Source organism: Diadema antillarum, unplaced genomic scaffold (assembly GCF_040938485.1).
Source record: "Diadema antillarum isolate AM-2024a unplaced genomic scaffold, OU_Dant_1.0 seq00000266_RagTag, whole genome shotgun sequence".
NCBI classification, from domain to species: domain Eukaryota; kingdom Metazoa; phylum Echinodermata; class Echinoidea; order Diadematoida; family Diadematidae; genus Diadema; species Diadema antillarum.
This window is the reverse complement of record NW_027271303.1, coordinates 375,523-399,384: the sequence shown is the minus strand read 5'-3', so window position 1 is coordinate 399,384 and position 23,862 is coordinate 375,523. Positions and strand designations below refer to the sequence as shown.

Below are 23,862 nucleotides of genomic sequence, written 5' to 3'. Positions count from 1 at the left end.
AGACTCCAACCCCAAGCCCCTTCTGATCTGGAGATTCTCCCGCCTGAAACCCTCAGCGAACGGGAGACTCTAACTTGATATGCGCGAAGTTCTAGGGTTTTAGATTCTCTCTCCGTGCTATCAAAGGCTTATTTTTCAACTTATACGTTGACAATATAAGTAAGAAATCATTTCAAGCGGGAGACACAGAGCCAGGGCGGGAGAAATTAGAGCTCAAGCGGGAGAGCGGGGGATTTTGCAAAAATGGGCTTTCGGCGGGAGATCTCCTGTCGAAAGCGGGAGAGTTGGAGTCTCTGTCCTGGATTGGAGCTGTTGGAAGAAACATAAATTCTTTAATAGAAAAAAATCACACTACAAATATGTTGACTAAAAATAGTATTAATCGTAGTTGTCAGAGAAATTCATTGTAAACATTGCTGTCATCTGTACCACGGCTATTTGAGATAATTTGATACATTGTCATTTTCTTTTCATCATAGTGCTTGAATGAACTGTGTAGTGTGGTTCTTGTATTTAAAAAATTCAGTACATTGTATATTATGTAATTTATTAAAGGTAAGGTAAACCCAAAGAACAATGTGGATTGAGTGAAAGCAGCAACATTAGTAGAACCCATTAGTGAAAGTTCGAGGAAAATCGGACAATCGATGCAAAAGTTATGAATTTTTAAAGTTTTGGTGTTGGAACCGCTGGATGAGGAGACTACTAGCGGATATGACGTACAAATGTATGAGTGGACAACAATACAAAGAAAATATAAAGGAAATTCAACAAAAATTCACTTTTCTAGAATTATGAAAGAGCAATGGACCAACCGCTTTCAGAAAGCAGGGGGAATAATTGCTACCCTTAACATATGTCAATATCAAGTTGATGGAATTTGTAATTTTCATGAAAAATGGATTTTTCCAGAATTTTCTTTATATTTTCTTGGTGTTGTTGTCCACTCATACGTCATAACCTCTAGTAGTCTCCTCATCCAGCGGTTCCAACATCAAAACTTTAAAAATTCATAACTTTTGCATCGATTGTCCGATTTTCTTCAAACTTTCACTGATGTGTTCTACTAATGTTGCTGCTTTCACTCAATCCACATTGCTCTTGGGGTTTATCTTCCCTTTAAAACAGTTTCCTGTTGCCTAATATTTTGTATCTTTCATTTCCAATTAGAAGACATTGTCAGACAGGTTATTTCTAGCTACATGTATCTGTTTTAATTCAGCATTTCTACTGCTGAACATCATCTTTCAGTTTGTTTTTAAATGTTTCGTCAAATTGGACAATTTATATTGTTTTATGCTAAAGTGACTAGGTAATGAACAACTTGCATTTTTTACATAAATAACTGATCTTCTTGTGGTTATTTGTGATGTAATTACACTTAGAGGGATGGTATAGTATTGGGTGAGGTGATGATTCAGCTTTTACGGTTTGCAAGATATTTAGAAACCACTCCATGAAATGTTAAAGAGTATATGATTCTAAGGGGAATTGATAGCTTATTTGATGAAAATCGGTGGACTGAGATATCCAAAACAATGTGAAAGAAAGAGATCCTAATAAAAGTCGTGGCCTGTCACATGTTATTAGGATTGCTTTTTTTTTTTTGACGTCTCAGCCATTTCAAGGCCAATTTTTATCAAATAAACTGAATTCCAAGTTCTTTCAAGTTCTTTCATATTTCATAAGAGGTTTCTAATTATCTCATAAACACACACACACACACACACACACACACACACACACACACACACACACACACAAAGTTGGAAACCTGCAGCCCCATCTAAACCAAAAGTGTACCATCCCTTTAAAGGTAACATTTGTCACAAGTTCTCATGAATGTTGTTATCATGGATTGTTAACTGGATTTTGGTTTAATGTGGACAAGATATTGAGTAATAGGGGAAAATATTATATTGCTTGTATTGATTAAGAAGAGGCCTGAAATGGAGCATTACTCCCACTTGTACTGATATCATTTTTATACTGCGTGCAATATGTTGCAGTTTAATAGTAAAATTGATGTTTTGTTGACTATCACGATGATGCTTCAGAGGACATACACAGTAGCATATTAAAGTAAATGATGATGATGTTGGTAAACTAACAATTTAATGGCAATGGCTTGCTAACTACTCTGATGATATTGATGATAAGAAGAAGTGTATGTAATAGACAAGTACATGGTAAGACTACTGATAGTATATGATATCATAATTATTACTTGATCTAGGAATACTGTTGTATTGTGGATGGAATGCTATAAGCTCTCAAATAGGGAACCAATGGTTCAAGTCGTTCCTGATGCGTGTGTTCATGGGCAGAATGTCAGTAATATCCACAATATATTTTGACCCAGGGGTACAGTGGGTGCCTTGTAATTACTGGCCAGGGGTGAAAATAATGGCAGGGCCTCTAGGGATAAACAGTACACCACATAGTTACACTAAAGAAGCTATCTTAGGTAAATATGAAAGCATTATTACTAAACTTTTTGTTCCTGGGAAGACAAGACCTGGTATCTACAAAATGTCAAATGTTCAGTAGAGCAAAAACATGGCGGCCAAAGCACTATATCAAATGGGATAGCCTTTCCTTTGACATGCCATGGTGGCTTCATTTTTGGGGTAAGACAGCTAGGATTTGGACAGGACATAATTTAACTTATGATCTGACCTTTGATCAAAAAAAGTCATATCACCGACATATGAGAGACAAGGTCTTGTCACCCCAGTGATAATCAGCAACAGAATTTATCACAGTCTCATGTTTATATCCTGACCCAGGCTGGACAACCTGATATTCCACCCGGAGAAGCCCGAAGTATTGGCTGTCCTGGACTGGGAGCTATCCACACTTGGTGATCCCATCTCAGATCTTGCCTACTGCTGCCTGCCATACTTCCTACCAGACTCTCCCCTGATAAAAGGTGCACAGTCTCCTCCTTAGCTTTGCCCAAATCTTTCACATGTACCAGTATTATGCACACTCTCTATCAAAGATGTTTATGCCTGTTCTGTATGCTATCTTGCCATATGTTTTTGCATACAATTTAGCTATATGCCCTGCCTGGTTCCATTACATTTGCTCCTGCGACAACTACTTTTGTGAAATATCTGCACGCTACTAAAGCCAAGCATAAATTCTACCCACAAACATTTACAACCCTAACCCTAATCCTAATCCTCACATCAAACTAAACCTAAAACCCTATCACAGCGCTAACCCTAACCTGAAGTCCTTGGAGAAAATAAGACTGGAGCAATTGTCGCTGGAGCAAATGTTGTGTCACCATCGTGCCCAACCTGGCACAGTGTTGCTCCTCCACAGAAACACAACTATCCGAGACACAGTTGTAGCCTCTACTAATCAAACCCTTGAGTCATGGGGGAATTTTGCCACAGAAATGTCCTTCTTGTCATCAAATTGGCAACACTGAAATTAGCTGCAAATCCTGTGCTGGAGAATTAGACAGAACTGGTGAAGGTTGAATAAGTCTGCACGAAACAAACCCCAATAAGCTAGAATGATTGCCAATTTGAATCAGAAACAGTGATCTTCTTAAATGCATCATTCACAAATTTAGCAGAGTGATGAATAGTACAGTCATACTGTTCATTGTGTGATTCTAACGTGGAAGTAAACAACAAATATGTACATGTATATATGTGTGTCCAAACTATGGCCGGAATAAACTGTTTGCTTGCTTGTTTCTTTTACGTTTTTGTTGTTGTTGTTGTTGTTGTTGTTAGGTTTCCGCGGCGTGGATATTTCCAGCTTGGGTATACCGTCCATGGATGATGTAACGACAGCATACTGCGAAAAAAGGGGTCTCCTGCCCATCAACAACCTCGAGTTCTACATGGCCTTCAGCTACTTCCGCATCGCCGCCATTCTCCAAGGCGTTTACAAGCGTTCCACGCAAGGTGAGACGGCGTGAAAACTTGTAGCCCATGTCAAAGTAAAAAGAAATGACTGCTGATGTTGTAGCGCTTTAACGTATGCATTGACCGAACCAGCAACGCCTCCAGAACAATGGGATGCCAGGGTTGTTTACGGGACCGGTGAAGTTGTTATTGTTGTGTGTGTGTGTGTGTGTGTGTGTTTGTGTGTGTGTGTGTGTGTGTTTGTGTGTGTGTGTGTGTGTGTGTGTGTGTGTGTGTTCCACCTGCTTGCACTACTCGCAAGTGTCGTTGACTTTCTCAATATTTTCCTGTTTACGACCCCACCCCACATTGTCCCACACCACGTGCTGTGCAACGTTCCTTTGCAGGCTAACACCTCTGATGCGTCATGATGTTGACCGCGCCATTCCACGTGTTTGGCCATGTGGCTGCTCTGGTACCAGTGTATGGTTGTTATCATTCTTGATATTCTTCCTTTTTTTTTTGTAATCTCTCGGAATCTCTATTTGTTTTTGTTTTTCTTATGCCTGCTTTCACTTGAAGTACTGTAACTGTCACAGCGTGCAACGTAAAGAGTCTTACAAATCCCTTGGGAAATTGTCATGGCATTTCATTCATTCACTTAGTAATAGTGAGTTGACAAAGTAGTAGGTGATTGATATACACTATATATGTATGTATATATGTATGTATGTATAAAATTATGTATGTATAGTATGTATGTATGTATGTATGTACATGTATGTGTGTGTATGTATGTACATATGTATGTATGAATGTGTAGAAATCATATGTGTGAAAGTAGGGGAAAATACCATCCGCCATTATAAGCCGAGCTTCATTTGGATGGTGGTCACAACAAGAAAGGGATTGGAAGTGAATTCATATCCATTCACACTATACTTTGCATAACTCTAATTCCAAATTCATATTAACGAAAGCATTGACAAGTATAGCGGTAAAAAAAAACCCACCAAAGTTCGTTATTACTGTGCTGGATTGTGGTTGATGTTGGTATTATTGTGTTTTGTGTTTTGCACTTGTTTGTGTGTGTTGACAGCGAGAAGGGCACTATTCAACTGTAGAAAGTAATGTTATTACTTGCCTTTCTACATCCTAACTATTCATACTTTATATGCAGGATGGATGTGACTGTAAGAGTAATAAAGTTACATCTTATATTTGATGTGGATCTGTATGATAACATGCAAAAAAAAAAAAAGCCACACACACACAACACAATAGCACACACCTTTACATAAACACAACAGTGGCTGCTTCTGTTGTAATTTTTCGACAGGTTATTGATAAAAGCAATGAGATTCTTTTAAAAGCAGTCTAAAAACTCACCTGTTTAAGGCCTCCATTTGATTACTCATTATTTTGAATTTTGTATGTTCTTTATCTTCTTCACTTTCTCTTCCTTCCGCGCCTGGAGCACTCTACAGAGTGGATTTGGCGCTATATAAATCATATCAATTATTAATTATTATTAGAGGGATGAAGGTTGAGATGTGGATTTTCTTCAAATTGTAAGATCTTACAAATTTTACTTTTTAGAGGGAGGCAAATTGAAGAAAATTCCCACCTTAGGTTATTAATACCGTATATACCATTATTGTACAATAGTTCTTGACTTCTAGCACTAATATATCTAATTAAAAATGCTGTCATGGCTCAGTTATGATCATCATAACTGAGCCATTTGGTCAATGACAAGGGCTTAACCTGCTTTATTCCAAGTCTTCTAATAACTTCAAGAAAATATAATTTTTTGGTCCATGAAAACTTAAGAGAGAAAGAGTCTGATTTAGTAAGTTTTCACAAAATTTACTTCATGCGCTTGATTTTTACTCAGCCATCCACTCTTCTTGTTGTTCTTTGCTACCATGCCTCTGTTGATAGTTAAAGATAACCACTCTCCCTCTCTTTACGAAATCAAATTTTTGTATCAAGAACAAGATGATATGAAAAGAATGATGGAATATAGAAAGAGAGGAGAAGTTAATGACCAACCCAAGACTGCATCTTTGTGTGAAGTTCTTCTATTGTCCGTCAACACCTGCATCCTGACTTCAATTTGTGAAAAGACTGTGGAGCGTGTGAAGCTAGATGAGTGGGTAACGGCAGGTGTGTCTGTTTTCCCCGCATCCGTCACTTGTTTAGCAGTTTCTCGTCACATAATCACATCACACCTCTTTGGGTTTTTACGTCTCTGTCTGGCGCGGTACTTCTGCCGCCTCGGATTTTGTTGGCGTCGACTGAATATCGATTCTTCGTTCTCTCCTTTCTGTCCGTTTCTTTGTTTGTCGGCGAAGATGTTGTGACGGCCAGGACGCTTCCTATAATGAAACTTGAAACTTTCCAACTGCATTTTGATAATGTTTATTTTTTCTTCTTCACATCCGTAGGATTCACTTTTCATGACTTGCATAGGTGTGAGCCAATAAAGGCTTAGATACATGCACGCAGACAGACAGACAAACAGACACACACACACACTCACACAAACAACATTCACACTATCGAGAGAAAGTAAGTGTATTAGCCGCAGTCATCATAAGCTGTCATTGACCCTCTCCTGCTCAGTTTCTCAACGCATTGTGGACAGAGAAACATGAAAGTGAAAGATTTTACTACCAGGTACATTAAAAAAAAAATATTCATTGACTTCCGGTTAAATGATACTCAATCAGCGATTCAGTTTGGTATTACTGTACAACAAAGTAAAAATGAATTAAATTCATAACATTTCTGCACTTGGAAATAGAAATTGATAAAGGTAACATTTGAGACACACATTTTGTTTTTCATTTTAACAGATGGAATTACCAACCCTCCCTCCCCCCCCCAAATAAAAAAGATGAAAAAACAGAATTATATTATATCAAATATGAAACCCATCCCAAATTTGATTCTGCCTAATTACCCTTCATATTGATATACCTTTACAACTACAGTGTATGCAAAATATCAAAACCCCTCCATATTCACATTTCCCTTCCCCTTTTGAATCCAGCCCAATATATGCACAGAGACATACAGACATATATATACACACACACAAACACACACACACACACACACGCACGCACGCACGCACACACACACACGCACACATACACACACACGAACACACATACCTGCTCAAACAACATTCACAATATCGAAAAAGTAAGTGTGTTAGGCACAATTATTGTAACATCTCGTTGACCTGTTCATCATCAATAGCTCAACACGCTTTTAGACACACACACACACACAAAAAAATCATTCCCCATTCATCGTGGAAGCTGCCAATTTGACACCTGTTTTACCTTGGAGGTGTTGGGTCAAATGGGTGCCGTCACATGTCACAACATGTGCTTTCCCCCCTTTTTGTTTTTCCTTTGGAAACCTTTTGAAAAATACACATTCTTATTTGTTTTGATGGTTGTCACGGAGTTTGGATTGCATAAGGTGAGTACTTGTCGAGGAGTTTGGTGGATGTGTGAACGTCAGTAGTGAGTCGGAAAAGTACTCCAAGGAATATTATTCCAAAATATTTCATAGTCTTATTGCACACTAGAAATGGACTTGGTGTATACTGATGAAACATGAGCAGATGTAAGTATGTGACAGTCTTGAATAAAGGCTAATGTTACTCAATCAAATGACATGCATAGGTTTTGATAAATGAAGTACATTGTATATATGAGTGTTACTTCATGCCTAGGTAATTTGTACTATTTGCTCACATCTTTGTAGTTTCCTATACATTTTCTTCGTTAAGTTTAACTTTCCTTTCATTCTCCCAATTCCAACTTGTGTGAAGCTGCATATTGACGCTGGGGTGACAAGACCTTGCAGCTGAAGTTTTGGTGAAAATGACTTTCTTTGATTAATGACCAGATAATCAGTTCAGTGATGTCCTGTCCAAATCCTAGCTTTCTTACCCCAAAATGAAGCCACCATGGCATATAAAACGAAAGGCTACCCCATTTGATATAGTCCTTTGGCTGCCATGTTTTTTTGCTCTCCTGAACATTTGACATTTTGTAGATACGAGGTCTTGTCACCCCAGCGACGATATATGTCTTCAGGAACAAGTTGAAATTAGACTTTTTGTTTCTTTAAGTATACTTCTGATGCCCAAATTGTGGAGTGACTCTAAAATTCAGATGGAAATCCTGACCACTGTGAATGTCCATCATTGACATGTCCAGGTCAGGCCAGCTCAGCCAAGGCCAAGGCCGTGGGGGCCCTAGCAGAGAGCATTGCTGACCTCGGCTGGTCCTTCGCCACGCCCACTTCCACGCCCGGTGGCCAGGTGCCCCGCCCAGCTGGACAGCCCCCATCCAGGGGCTTTTCCACCCTGCCACGCCCAAGCTGCATCACGCACACCCCTATCAGACAGTATTCTCAGGGGAGTTCCCCCCAGACAGGTAAAGAGATTGTGAACTTTGACCCTTCACATTTAGTATCAGATACACGTACATATAGCTATGTTACAGAGGATGATGAGGAAATATCACATTGTGTAACCAGTGCACGCAGGGTCTTAAAGATGCCACTTGGGGAGGGATATTGTATGATTATCAAAACAAGTTTTAATAGTCAGAATTTAGAGGCTTCTTTCACACTGCATGCTATTCTACCAAGAAAGTTTGCTTATGACATGCTGCTGATTGGCATAAGTTGCCAAACAGATAATAAGAAACATGAAAGTATAAATGATAATAACAGATGATGATGATGCTGATGATAATGATGATAGCAATAAAAATGTAATTTTGAATATATATGGCATTGACTATAATGAAGATAATGATGACATTATAGACTTTAACATTTAGTGCAAAAATGAAAGAACTGTCGCTTTCATCAAGAAATACGTTATCGAGTACAGACGATAAATGTTGTACAAGTCTAATTGTTTGGATGGTTTGCAAAAGTTATGGACCACCGCTTGGTACATGCCGAATTTATCATCAGGGGTTAAAGTCTGATTTATCTGCCACCAGGACTCCTGGCCTGCACCCCCTCCGCCCTCTCTGAGAGGGTGCAAGAGCTCCACGCCCAGGTGGTGCAGTTCCTGGACACGCACATCCTCCCCGCGGAGAAAGAGATGGAGGAGTTCTACCTCAACAGCAGCACGTGGGAGTCACACCCACTGATGGAAGAGCTGAAGGTAATTTGACATGATCATGTGCAATCCGTCATCCAAAGCATGTTGGAAAGAGAGCTGGGTGAGACTTGCATCCTGTCCCCTGTCGTACCCAAAGTCATGACAACCAAATGCAATGTCAATGGAAGTTTGGAGGTGGTGATTTTGAGAGGGTTTAAGTTTGTGTGTCGCTTTTGCAACCCCCAAAAATTAGAATCCTTTCAAAAGCTGATATATCATAGATGTAGGTGACTCATTCCTATCCTCAGAATAGTAAAACATGAAACTTACACTCTATAATAGAGGGGGAATAACTACTAAAAGATTTCCAATGAATTTTTGGGACCCTGAGAAAGTTCCATATGCTATTCCAGGTACAGAAGGGGAGCATCTTCTTGAGTAATATGGGGTTAGTTTTCCATTTCTGTTTTAAAAACTCTGAGTTGTATTACATCAAGATTGTATACATTATATTGGAGGCAGTATTCTTCAACCATGCAAAATTTTGTGATGTTTGCAAAAGAGTCATACTATCTTTTAATGATGTCTATTTCAAAAGCGACATTTTTTATATACATTTCTTAATTGATTTCTTTCCGAAACAAAACAAAACAAAACAAAACATAGTGATGAATCCACATCAGTGACAGAACGTTGAGAACAACATCAAAATGGTCACTAGTGATGACATTTTGGGATAACTGCAGTTTTGTTAAACATTAGTGTCCACATAATTCATTTTCTTCTGTCAGGTGAGAGCAGTATCATCATAGTCATATGAATAGTTGTTTTTTCACACCATTATAAAATTACTCAGGAGCTAGACGATACAATTTTTACTGTTATCAGTACTGTTGTCAAGCGGAGTATCATTCTCATCATTGTCGTCAGTTTATAGTCAGTATTATCACCACAATCTTTGCTTTTTTCATCATTAGCCTCTATTTTAATTTAATTTTTTGCCTCGGCTACTGTTGTTGGTGTTGTTATTTTTTTTTGGTCCATGCAGGCAAAGGCTAAGGCCCAAGGCCTTTGGAACCTCTTCCTGCCCATAGAGTCTGACCCAGAGGTCAAGTATGGAGCCGGTCTGACCAACGTGGAGTACGCCCACCTCTGTGAGGTCATGGGTCGTAGTTTATATGCACCAGAGGTATGTACATGTAGTGTAGAACCAGAAATTCTTGCATGCACGAAACTTTTGTGAATTTTGATTGCAGTGTGTATGCACCAGAGCTACATACTGTAAAACCAGAAATTTTCCCAATCCCATGCATAAAACTATCATGAATTTGGGTCACAGTGTATATGCACCAGACGTACACCTTTGTGCACACTGTAAAACCAGAAATTTGGCATGCATGAAACTTTCGTGAATTTGGGTTGCAGTTTATATGCACCAGAGGTACACTGTACATTCAGTAAAACCATACATTTTTGCATGTGTGAAACTTTCGTGAATTTTGGTCACAGTCCATATGCACCAGAGCTACATACTGCAAAACCAGAAATTTTTTGCCCACATAAAACTTTCGCACAGTTTTTGAGGAGCCAAGATAAGCAAAAGTGAAATGCACACGAAAGTCTCTATCTACACAATGCATTGAGTGCCAGTGAAAGATGGCTTGCACTGCTGCTGCAGGGGCCGCAGAATGTTTGTCAGTGTGGATGTAGGGGGAGGGGGGCTGCAGGACGGGGGGTCAAGGTCAAGACCCCCTTTTCTTATTTGAATTGCTTGTGTATGTTATATGAAACAAACTCCCCTAACAAACATAAAGTAGCAAATTTACTTTGCTTGCCTTCACTATATGTGACCCTGCATCACAAAACAAACAAAAAGTCGCCAGATATGGATTTTTAGTTAAGGGCAGATTCTGAAAGAACAGACTCTAAGCTTTAAAATGATGTATAGCTCAATTGAAATGGACTCTCCTAACCTATCTAAATATTGGAAAGAAAGCACGCACTCTGGAAAAATTGTGAACAGAGAAAAGAGGCTCTGGAGTATAGGGTCTTATCTGTCTATTCAAGCGCTTAATCTTTACCAAAGCGGTGCTAGCTGTGCGATGAAAGGGACAAAAAACAGGAGGTAAACCACTGGGGCAACAACAATGAAGGAATTATCAAATTAAGTTAAAATTGAACATGCTCTATTAACACATTCTGACCATGATTAATGCCAACTTTCAAGGTAGTAGCCTTATCCCTTCAAAAGTTATCAGACTTGAAAGTGAAGAGTGTGCAAAGGGTTATTGAGCAATGAAAAGGGGCCTCTATGACATACCTTATCTCACTACTCTACAAAAAAGAGTTGTAGAAAAACTGCTGAAAATGCATTTTCCCATTCATTTTATGATCCCAAACTTAAGAATAATGTAGAAGAAGGGTAGTTCTTTCAGAAAATATGAAAATCTCAATATTGACCTAGTTGACCCGTTTCACCTTTTTTGAGTCCTCACGTAAAATCAAGGGGTGCGACTTTTTGTTCGTTTTGTGATGCACAATCACATATAATACGATACAATACAATGTTACAGCTGCATTTGCAGTGAGAGATGATCCTTGGGGAAGCATCTACATCTATGATAGGGTCTATATCCATCCAACATGGAGTGATCCAAGTGTTTTATTGTCATTCCTCCAGATCTTCAACTGCAGCGCCCCCGACACAGGAAACATGGAGGTCCTGGTGCGATACGGGACGGAGGAGCAGAAGAAGCAGTGGCTGGAGCCGCTCCTAGCGGGCGAGATCCGCTCCTGCTTTGGCATGACAGAACCTGCCGTGAGTGCCCCCTCCCATCCCATCCCATTAAAGGGTATTTGCAGACCCTATGGCAGAACTTAAATTCTCTGCCAACGTTGTGTGCAGATGGCATATTTTGTAATAAGACATAGTATGTCGAGCTATTGCCTATTAGTAGTCACTGATTTGAAGTGATGGACTTTTGAGGTATAATCATGTTTTCATCTGTTGTTTTTATTAGGGTTGAGGTGATATACACTACTATACAACTGTGAGTTACTGTTTTTGCCTTGTATGGTCAGCCTGAAAAATTAAAAAATGCTTTCAGAAGTCCAGAAATTGTAAAAATTATTTAGTCTGCATTGATTCAAAGTTTCAAAGACTCTCTGTGGAATGAGGGTATACAAGTTTTGTAGCTAACTGATCTTTATATAGACTACAATGTGATTAATACGTACATGTATGTAGTGTGAACATTCCAAGGGGCTTCCATATTTCAGATTTAATCTGATCCTGATATGTTACCTTATGCATCAAAATCAATAGCAAATGAGGAAACAAAAACTTTTTGTGAATCTCATTTTCCATAATTTATTATTTGAATTGTAATCAAGAAGCAGTGGAGTGAGGTGCTGTTTCTCAAGACAGATGTTTGCCTTCTCTCCCTCAGGTTGCCTCATCGGACGCCACCAACATCTGCGCCGACATCCAGACGCAGGGGGACGAGCTGGTCCTGAACGGGCGGAAGTGGTGGACCTCGGGTGCCATGAACCCCCGCTGCAAGGTCTGCATCTTCATGGGCAAGTCGGACACCGGCGCCGCTCGGCACCTCCAGCAGTCCATGGTGCTGGTGCCCATGGATGCACCGGGCGTCACCATCGCGCGCCCGCTGTCGGTATACGGCTTCTACGACAGGCCCGAGGGCCACGCGGAGGTGGTCTTCGACGACGTCAGGGTGCCGGCAGGGAACATGATCCTTGGAGCGGGGCGTGGTTTTGAAATTGCGCAGGTGTGTAGGACACAGAAACTATGATATGTCATCTTCATTATCTGTATTCTCACGTGCATCAAAGCATCCCAGAGAATTAGATGTTAGCACTCTCATCTTCGCCAAGGATTGGTTAATCCGGTTTGTGATACGTTTACTTCCAAATCAATTGAGAAAAATGCATATGTCTTGTAGATACAAGTTAGTACAATGAACTAATACAGAATGCATGAGCATGTTCTGTAGTTAAAGGGGACCTCCGGATGATTTTCAGACTTTTACATTTGAACAACTATAAATTAGTTAAACTGAGTACAGAGTTTCAGAATTTTTAGTGATTGGGATGAGGAATGAGAATGTTTTCAAAATCTATAACAAATTGCAATGAACAAGGATGATGACATAGCAGCCTCACCATAAGAATGCATGAGTTGGGGCTCAAGGAAGCAGAACAAAAGAAGAAGGCATGCATAGATTTTTCACAGGTGAACTTGTTGAACAAGCGGTATTGTAATGGAATTACACTGCTACATTTCTGAAATAGATGAGGCTCTGATGTCATCAACACTGTTCAGTGTAATTTGTTTAAGATTTTCAATTTATTGGTTTCTCTGCTCAAGGACCACAATAAATTCCACAAATCTATACATGGAGCTGTCGATTTATGTACTACATGATGTGAAATTAGGAAAATCGTCCGGAATGCCCCTTTAAGCACAGTCTCTGGGGGGGGGGGGGAATGTACAGTAACTTAACATATTGAAGCCATGAGTAAAGCACCAAAATATAGATCATGCTAGGAAACCTACTTTTGCCAGGTTTTTACATTCTTTATCAATTTCTGGAGAATGTATCGCAGAGTCAAGAGATGTTATTGTCGCCACAAGATAATATCTGTGAATGTTGATTTTCGTCTTAAAACTGCAAAGTGATTTCAGTGGCGCTGTTGTTTCTGTAGGGTAATATTGTGGATCCTTCCTTCTCAGTGAGTTGCATTGATCAAACAAAAACAACATCAAGCAAAAGCACAAATCAGGAATTAACATTTCCAAACAAATTGCAAAGTTCCCATTGGTTAAAAAGAAGGTTCCTTTACAGTAATATGTAGGCTTTAGGACAGACACACACCCACACGTGTGATGTGGCAGATCTGAAATTTCATAGTCTTGTTTGAAGTATTCTCTGATGGATGAAAGGTCTATCTGTGTGTGTTTGTTTGTAGGGTCGCCTTGGTCCAGGTAGGATACACCACTGTATGAGGCTCATCGGAGCAGCAGAGAGGTCACTGGACCTCATGGTACACAGGGTGAGTCGGCAATGGTCAATACTCTTCTTTCTTACTTTCTTTTTAAACAATATGATACATTATCATCTATATAGAGCGTTTTAGCAGCGCATTAAAAACGCGTATTGTAGTCCGCTCAATTTTTACCGCTCAATTTTTACCGTTCAATATCAGAGCATATTAAACGAAACGCATAGGCCAACGTAATAATTCCCCATAGGCTACCGTTGTTACTTGCCATTCAAGATCACCCCATATTCAATTCTGTCTCATCTATCGCGCGAGCGCTTGCTGAATGCGCAAACGCTTGCTACTAGTGCGCGTCATTTTGTTACAATTCACGAGCGCGCAAACATCTTGCTAGTTGTTTGTTTCATACGCAGTTTTAGGGGCTTCCCCTTTTCAGCGCTGGGATGTGACTGCCGAGTCAACTTCCAAGACGAGTAGAAGCCGGGTAATTTTGTGCAGTTTATGCTTGCTCTGCTTGATTGTATAGATGATAATAATTATAGTGGATGGCCTTGATTCATGGAATACCAGGGAATATTGCACTCATTAGGTTCAATATTGCACTCATCTTCGATTCGTGCAATATTGGCCCTAACTCGTGCAATATTCCCTGGTATCCCATTCATGGCCATCCAATATAATATAAATATCCACATTTCTACAGCCCTGAAACCATACAAATGTACAGTCTGATACATTGCAAGAGCTCCCAATGTACTTTCTCTTGCAAACTCTGGATACAGTAAAGTTTGTGGTCTATAATTTAGCAACTACAACCCCTTTCCCTACTGAAAGTCAATGTCATGATGTTATTAAAGGACCACAAAAATGTGATGCTAAAGATTTTATGTTAAGCTGTATTCATACATAGTTTAATACGTTGCAAGTGCTCCCAAAGTGCTTTCTGCTACAAACTCTAGGTGTAAAAATGTTTGCGGTCTATAAGTTAGCAACCTCAACCCCTTTCCCCACTGATAGCGTCATTGTATGATAACAAGACGGCAAACATGCTGGGAATGATAGAAAAGAATCATCTTTATTTCAAACACAATATATGAAAATGTTGAGAACATTTATGTTGGGCCCAGTGGGAAGCTTTTAAGGTGTTGTACATTGTCATCTCCAATCTGCTAATTTTGTTTGCTCCGAATATCCACCATTTTTACAAAAACACATGAAAGTTAAACATTCCACGTACGAGGAGGAAGATTCAAAGTGATGTACATTGTAGCATTGTCCCCAGTGTGATGTGACAGCATTATTGATAAAGGACATTCTCTGACTCGCTGGTTTTTTTACTTTATCATTAAACCAGGCGACCAGCAGAGTTGCGTTTGGCAAGACCCTTGCAGAACAGGGAGCCATCCAGCAAGACATCGCCAAGTGTAGGATAGAGATTGAACAGGCCAGACTACTGACCCTCAAGGCGGCCATGATGATGGACACAGTGGGAAACAAGGTGAGGATTTAACTTTGTTAACCCATTGAGGACAGGCTGATTTTGCTACAACATGCATTTCCCATAGACCCTTGCCCGAGTATACTCTGGACTCATCCTCAACAGGTGAAATTAATCATTATCATTTAGATTATTTATTACTCATTTGATTATTAGATTAACCTCAAGTTTGAAAGATTTATAAGTGATGAATGAATTGTCTGATGTTTGGCTTCTAATTTCATTGAATCCACTTTGTATGTTTGGGTCAGCCTCTCCCTTAAATTAACACACAGTGAGTATATGCTTTAGAGATACTGGCAGCTCTTAGCAGGTCTGTTTTTTCTTTGATTCACTGTATGTACAATGTATGTATGTATGTTTGTATGTATGTATGTATGTATGTACACTGTATGTCTGCAGTATGTATGTGTGTATTTATGTATTTATACCATGTATATCTATTCATGCTGGTAGTTATGTATTCATGGACTTAGTATTCACTGATTTATGTGTTTATTTGTCCATTATTTTCATCAAATCAATTATGCGTGCATTTCTTCATTTATAATATGTATGTGTTCATTTCATTTAGTCTATTATTCGATCAGTTATGAAGAGTCTTATTGTAACACAATAGCAGCTCTTTCAGAGTGATTGAGAAACCTGTTATTCTTCCAGGCCATGTAAATGTATGGTTGAACACATCTCAAAACAAAGTCAGGACAAGGATAAACTAGTATACAAATGTACAATTTCACACAAAAGTGTAGCATTTGTCATTGTCATTACATTATTTTGCCACATGATGCATAAATCTTGTTGCACTGTGTGTGTATTTTGGCCAAAATACTGTACAATTTAGATGATGGTTCCAATGTTGATTTCCCCTTTTTTTAATGAAAATGTAAAAAATTTCTTTTGACAGGTTGCTGCTAGGGAGATTGCCATGATCAAGGTCGTTGCCCCCAACATGGCCCTGAGCGTGATCGACCGCGCCATGCAGGCCCACGGCGGGGCCGGTGTCTGCTCGGACTTCCCCCTCTCCCACTTCTACGCCTTGGCCCGGTCGCTCCGGCTGGCCGATGGGCCGGACGAGGTCCACAGACAGGCCGTGGCCAGGATGGAGCTGAGGAAGGCGAAGCCAACATGAAATGATTGGTTTCGATTTGAAGCCACGCCCTTCTTTTTTTCTGTCTCGCTCTCTCTCTCTCTTCTCTCTCTCAGTTAACAGCACAAACCAGTGATACATGATTTTAAGTTTGTCTACGGCTGGTGATGAATTATTGCTCTTGAATCAGGGCAATATAAGAAAATCTTAAGACAATTGGTGGTAAGATGGATGTGATGAGATATTAAGCCTGTCTTTAATTTCTTAGGAAATGTAAGGGCAAACTGAGTATAAAAGTTGTTTTAGGGCCTTACAGGGTGAACTTCTCAAACAAACCACAAAGCTCTCCATATACACCTTTTTTCTCTCTTTTTTTTTTTTTACAGTTATCATCATATGCCTGAATCCACATCACAACCCATTACAGTTGATGATGACATTTACAATTTACAAGTCATCGGTTGAGAAAGATAAGGGAGTTAAGGTGCCGCTGATGCCATAGATTATAAGGAACCTGAACTTTCTTATTTTACTCAACCGACGAAGTTCATACTTGGATTTATAATGTCAGCTCAAAATGGTTTTGTGACATTTACAGGTGGGCATGATCAAGCGTAGATTGCTTCTTGAGGATTAGAGTAAAGAAAGCTTGGACAATTTCTTTCAATGATATTGAACAAAAAAGCAAATATGCAGATAGAGTGTTTGAGAAATAGTGTCATCAGACTCAACTTTACACAGCACAGGAAAATCATGTTTGTGATTCTTCCCACCCCTCCCCCCCCCCCCAGCAATTACTGTAAAAGTTATATTTGCACATTTTTCGCGATATGAAACTAGTGCAAAAATAAAAACACTCCAATATTTTCCTTGCTGTATGTCGTACTGTTTTATATTTTGAAATTAAAAACATGCGAAATTCATCTTACTGGACGGAGAGCAAAAACGTCATTTGTACAAAAATTTTCACTTTTACAGTATTTTTTTTTGGGGGGGGGGTGTGGGGAGGGAGACAGAGACTGTAACAATAAGATTGGATGAATGCTGATATAAAGATACATTGAATACTGGTATGAAGTGTATGTTGTGACAGTATGTGTAGGCTACCAGCCTCTAGCCTTTACATGTGCCTTTCCTGAAAGTGCTTTTCAAATTGGACAAGTGCGATCTTAAGTTTTTGAGCGCTTGGAAGGTAGACATGTCTGCAAATGTAGATATTTGTCGACTTCAAAAGGGCTTGTTGACATTTCAGGAAATTAAAGAAATAAAAGAACTGTTCAAAATTTTGCCACAGAATGGCACTTTAATCCCACAGTTAAAGGGCAAATCTGGACCAGTTAAAAGTTAGTCTGAAAAGAAAAGAGTATGATTTTCCAAGCCTGCCAGCAACAATTTGATCAAAATCAGATTAAAGTTAGGGAAATTACGACATTGTGAAATATCGCTAATCTTTGCCCAACAGGGGGGTGTTTCATCAATTTAGTCAGTGCTGACAAGTTGTCAGTCTCTGACAATTTCAGCAAAATCCTTGGTTTTGATTGGCTGAGATGCTCTGGTCACTGACTGTTACCATGGTGATTGTCAGAGACTGACAACTTGTGAGCACTGACAACTTTCATGAAACGGTACCCTGGTCTCAAACAGTTGATATGAAAATGCAAGTGAGTGAGCTGATAATGACATCACCTTTGCTCTTTCTGTTCTGACTTTCTTTTAACTGATCCAGAATTGCCCTTTTAGGAGCCTGGATTTGAAGAAGTATGTACAGAGGGTTTGAAAAAAAGAGCCTTACTTTGAACTTTACTCAGCTTTCATGATTGTGCCATTGGTGTATGGACTCTTAAATTGTAATTACTGTCAGTTATCTATTAATCTTGATTACATTACTGTCAATGGTTTAATCTTTATAACATTACAAAGCTCTCGCAGATTGGCGGTGATGTCGTCCAAAAATAAAATGGGAAAAAAAATGAGTATTTGATATCAGTGGGCCTTAAAAATTTTTGTAGTGGTCAAAGTGGGTTCAAGTAGAAAAAGTTTGAGAACCATGGGCCTAGCGCATCATTTTAATAGTAGAAAACCATAAAAAGGCTTATGATATGAAACACAACACGGGAGTACGTATGTATTTACCTTGTCGATATCAAGCTTGGTATAGAAACAAAATGATATAATTCTTTTTCAATCAGTGATTAGAGATATTTCAATATTTACGCCGTCAATGGCCTAATCTCATTTTTTATGACGGTCAGTGGTCTAAGGTTTCTACCCACATAGTGGTATGTTAGTAGTGACTGGTCCTTAAAGAAGTTGGCCATGTTATACCTTCGTGTATAGGTATGTCGTAGCAGGAATGCAAGTAGTACCTAGTCTGTTGGAACTTAATATCAGGTATTTCATGATTCACATAACATGATATGTTGAAAGTGCCTGATTGAGTACGAGCATGATTTTTTTTTTCTACTCCCATGTGAGGTACATGAACAGTGATGTACAGAGAAATTTCTTACCCACTTTGAGGTAGCCTAGCACATCATGTTATTAGAAAATGAGAGGAAGACCTTATCATATGAAGCACAACATAGCTCAGTATTTACCGTGTAGATATCAAGTTTGGTATAGAAACAAAATGTTGTAATTCTTGTTTAATCAATGATTCGACATATTCTAATATTTACGCTGTGCAATCATACTGTCTGTGATCTCATGAAAATAACGTGTTTGAACCATTATCTGATCTGTTTGTCAGTAAATGAGGTATTTGCCAGTACCATAGTGTAGATATTCAGTGCAACGCAATGCATACGTACATTTGCTCATGTCCTTGAAAGGTCGCACATGGTGCCTCAGTTTGTGCGGGTGTGACTGCATTCAGAAATATTGTAATATTATGCACTCTTGGCAAGCCCCCTGAAAGCTAACTAGCCTACTCCTTTTCCAACTCAGAATTAAAATTTGATATTGCTTTGACTGTTTTGTGAAGCAGCAGGTCTTTAAGATTAAGGAAATTGGAAGAAATCATGTTATCTTATCTAGCAACCAGTAAGTTTTTGTAAAGTCATATGACAAAGAAAAAGAAGGAAATATATGTCCAAAAATGTCACTGAAGCATTACGGTACAAAAAAGAAATGATGTTGTACATGCAATGACAAAAACTTTGTTAAGTTTGTGTTTGATTGTTTGATTTACATATTACGCTCTTTCTCCAATCATGTTAAGTAAAGATTATGACTGTAGGTTTGCGTCGTTGGATGAGTTACATGTAGATAATCACATGTACATTTGTGAATGCAAACAGGCTTTTGACATGCTGCAGATTTTGTTGTTGTTGTTGTTGAAAGAGAATTATCATGATTAGATGTGAACTGATAGTGATGTTGAGACACTGTTGTCATGGTAACTGCTTCCGGGCAGATGATGCATCACTTAACCTAGCCAAGGCTGCTGGGGGGGGGGGGGGGGGGGGGGGGGGGCTTGGATGTTCTCTGTTCCCTGTTGCTGTTAATAAGTGCAAAATAAACATTCTGGCAAATGTGTAGATGTAAATGTATAGAGTATATGTCAAATGTTCTTTGCATATGGGGTAGTGTAGCATATTCAGTTTGTGATTTGTAGATAGACAGGAGCAGGTCGACAGGAGCAGGGTGATTTAAAAAAAAAATAATAATTTCTACAGTTATTACTATTATTTTTGTGTATTGCATGTGAATATTGCCTGAAGGAACATAAGTATGGGAAAAAGATATAGTAGGGGGAAGAAAAAGTTATTACAAACCTTTTTTTTGGGGGGGGGGTGTTTTTTTATTTTGTTTTTTGCAAACCAGTTTTGTAAATGGACAGTTGCTCCCTAAGAAAGGTGCAAATGATATCAGAAATCCAAAACAGAGAAAGGGACATTGAATAAGTGAATTATGAGATGATGCTTGTGGGATGCTGCAATTCAATTCAATTGAAATTCAAAATACTTTGGTACATGTTTGTATTTACCAAAGAGGGGGGGGGGGGGGGGAAAGAAATGGAGTTCTGTATTCTAATCTCATTTAGATGTGCATGAAACCAAGCCATTGTAGTCTTTGTATGAAATGCACGCTAAGTTATCCATATAGAGAGTGTTGTGGTGTCCTTGGATGTCTTGCTCACTGTTCCAGAGTCATTGGTTTTGTTGATCTGTTTCTTTCTCACACACACACACACACTGTATAGATAATGTTCGCTTTTTACACTCACAAATTTTGACTAAAGTGCGATGAACTTCACCGATGACCCCATCAGCCTTGTCTGGTGGGGGGTGAGGTCGTCAGTCATGCTCATTGCATTCCATTGTGACAGGAAAAGTTCTCAAAAATTTATCATACAGGAATACAAGATCACCACACTGGTCTTACATGTACATGCTTTTAATAGCAGGTACAGTTGTACATTTTATGTGCTATTTTATTTTATTGGAGTATGTACTAGTCATATTTTGTATGTTTCTGAGTCAAACCACATTTTATGTGTACAGACATCTACCAAATGACTTCCAGTGTTGTTACCCAGTTTATACTGAATGCCTGAGTTCAGAACAAGAAGGACTTAGCTTTCATGTACTCTATATTGGATGATTTTGCACTTGCTGCCAAGTCTGATGAAAGAAGGTGTGTAGCAGGATTGTGCGTGATATGAACACCCTGAAATTCAGGGAAGGAAAGTGGCGAACAAAGTTCTATTGGATTGGCTTTTTTGTGGTGATGTGTTAACATGTTTAACATTCCTATGTTGCGAAGTGCTGAATTCTGTCTACTGTTTCTAAGTCTGCAGTGATCCCTGTGACCTGCTACTACCCAGTAATTGCGCCAAGTGCTGCAGTGTGTTTTTATTTTGTAAAGTCATTCCAGGCGTCAAATCTAATCCATGTGACATCTCAATTCAAGACGTCCCTGTCAAAAGCGTATCAGTCATTTCTCTCACTGATAAGATCGATATAGGGCAGTGTGCATCCAGAAGACCTAAGTTATTGCAGTGATGTTCAGAAACGTATTGTGTCAAATCTGTCAAACAGCTGCCCTTGTCTACGGTGACCACTTTAACGAATATTTCAAGAGGACACTGCAAACTCTCAAAGTTCTGGATGCAACTGATTGACAAATTGCCCTTCTTTGACACAAATAAGCACCGTTTTTTTCAGTGTTTTAGGAATAGCCATGCAAATTCTAATGTTTAACTCGATGCAGCAAAACATCAATTTGAATAAAGTTCTGGATGACGGTCAAAGCTCTTGTGCACAAAGTTCTGGAGGATAAAACAACCTAGCGCCTGCTATTACTTGCATTACAAAGAATCTTTAATGCAGAACAATGCAGTACTGTAAAACCGGAAACACATTCGCCCCATGAACTTTAATTTGCGAATTGAAGCCAACGTCCTTTCGTGCAGCATAAAAGTTTTACAAATTGTCACTGGCATTCAGTACATTGTGTAGACAAAACCTTTCACTGCGTCTTACTTTCACGAATCAGGGCTCCTCGCGAAATTCGTGAAAGTTTCATGCACACGAACATTTTTGGTTTTATAGTACCGTACATCTTTCCTATATAATGTCTGTTGAAGCCTACTCTTATTAACCTTTCTCTTTCTTTTTTTGTCAAACTAACAAAAGATATCTGAAATACTTTTAGTTTGTTCATACATTGTAGTGATTGCCATTTATGTCAGTGCTGAACTATGTATTTACCAGATGTGTTCAGTTTAATACTATAATTATATTTCCAATTGCTGTCTACAGTGATGCAAATGACACGACTGATTTCTGTAATATGTGAAATGCACTGAAGCAGATAAAACTTTGATTCGCCTTGTTCATAATAAATGATCATGAAAATTGATACATAATTGGAGTATTGGAGTGAATTTTGCAAATGATGTAAATGTTATTTTTGTAATGGGTATGTGAATACTGCAAGATATGTGATTTATTAAAATCTAATTATATCATGATTGATTGGCTGTGAGTATTTCTTTGTATGCATGCACTCATTGGCCCCGTATTCACAAAGGTGGTTGAATTTTTAATAAAAAATGGTTTATACAAATTTCTTCTGCATAAATCCATGTGGCAGATTGCAAACACCAGCAGACATCCCTAAATAACTGTAACAATGATATCGTCGCTGAGGTGACAAGACCTTGTATCTCAAATTTTGGTGAAAATGACTTTTTTGGATTAATGGTCAGAAAATCAGTTAAGTGATGTTCTGTCTAAATCCTAGCTGTCTTACCCCCAAAGTGAAGCCACCACAGCATGTCAAAGGAAAGGCTATCCCTTTTGATACAGTGCTTTGACTGCCATGTTTTGTTTTGTCTTGTTTTTTTTTTTTTGGTTTTTTTTGTTGATCTCCTGAACATTTGACATTTTGTAGATATGAGGTCTTGTCGCCCCAGCAACAATATGCATATGTGGAAGGCGTGCCTATTTCACACTTTTAATCCATGGACTAAATTTAAACCATGGTTTTGATTTAAACCACCTTTGTGAATATGGGTCATTATGTCTTGACCATCACAAGTAGGCATCTGAATCGTCAATAACTATAGTATTTTTTTTTAATTTCTTCACTGGCCTCTAGTGATTGGCTAATAATTTACAGTTTGGATCACAGTGAGTTGGAAAAGTTTTGTGTTTGTGTGTGCATTGGTATCATAGTGACAAGCTAATACCGTAAAAGTGGATATTTTCGTGATGTGAACATTTTTTCGCTTTTCGCACAACACGAAACAAGCATGAAAATAAAGCATGCATTTTTTTTTTGCTAGTTATATGTAATATAATTTGTAAATCTTTGATCTAAAGGTAGGCATATTGTAGGAATATAACTGCTATAATGTATTTTTAATTCTCTTCACATTCAGTAGTCCTGCAGCGTGAGTGAACTTGCTGTTGTAGTGCAAACCAGTTACATCTAACTGTAGAATGTGCTGCCAAAGCCATTTGCAGTCATGGCAGTGGTAAGCTGAGTGAAGTGCTTGCTCAGCTGCCTTGACTGCATGCGAAATTAAAACTCAAAATTCATCTTACCTGGAGCATGAAAATTTGTGTTTTCACAGTATTTGAGTAACTCTAATGTAAACATACCCACAAAAAGGAGAGGGAAACGAAAGATGAGACTTGTTCCAACAAATAAAAGAAAATACTGTGTTCCCTTTTTTTTTTCTCACTCATTGCTTCTATTCTGGTTCTTAGCATGGCATGTACATTGT

General features: G+C 38.8%; 1 protein-coding gene across 1 annotated transcript in view; it reads left to right on the top strand.

The window, feature by feature from the left end:
- The window catches only part of LOC139729860 (acyl-CoA dehydrogenase family member 10-like), a gene marked incomplete at its 5' end in the record, with an annotated part of 57,246 nt that extends 40,313 nt beyond the window's left edge, over window positions 1–16,933 (top strand). Inside the window, 10 exons of the mRNA XM_071640783.1 lie at window positions 2,790–2,932; window positions 3,756–3,929; window positions 8,114–8,332; window positions 8,912–9,078; window positions 10,064–10,204; window positions 11,696–11,833; window positions 12,465–12,803; window positions 14,005–14,088; window positions 15,392–15,535; window positions 16,443–16,933. Coding sequence (XP_071496884.1) covers window positions 2,790–2,932; window positions 3,756–3,929; window positions 8,114–8,332; window positions 8,912–9,078; window positions 10,064–10,204; window positions 11,696–11,833; window positions 12,465–12,803; window positions 14,005–14,088; window positions 15,392–15,535; window positions 16,443–16,667 — 1,774 coding nt within the window. The remainder of the gene's footprint in view (window positions 1–2,789; window positions 2,933–3,755; window positions 3,930–8,113; window positions 8,333–8,911; window positions 9,079–10,063; window positions 10,205–11,695; window positions 11,834–12,464; window positions 12,804–14,004; window positions 14,089–15,391; window positions 15,536–16,442) is intronic.
- Window positions 16,934–23,862: the final 6,929 nt, after the last annotated feature.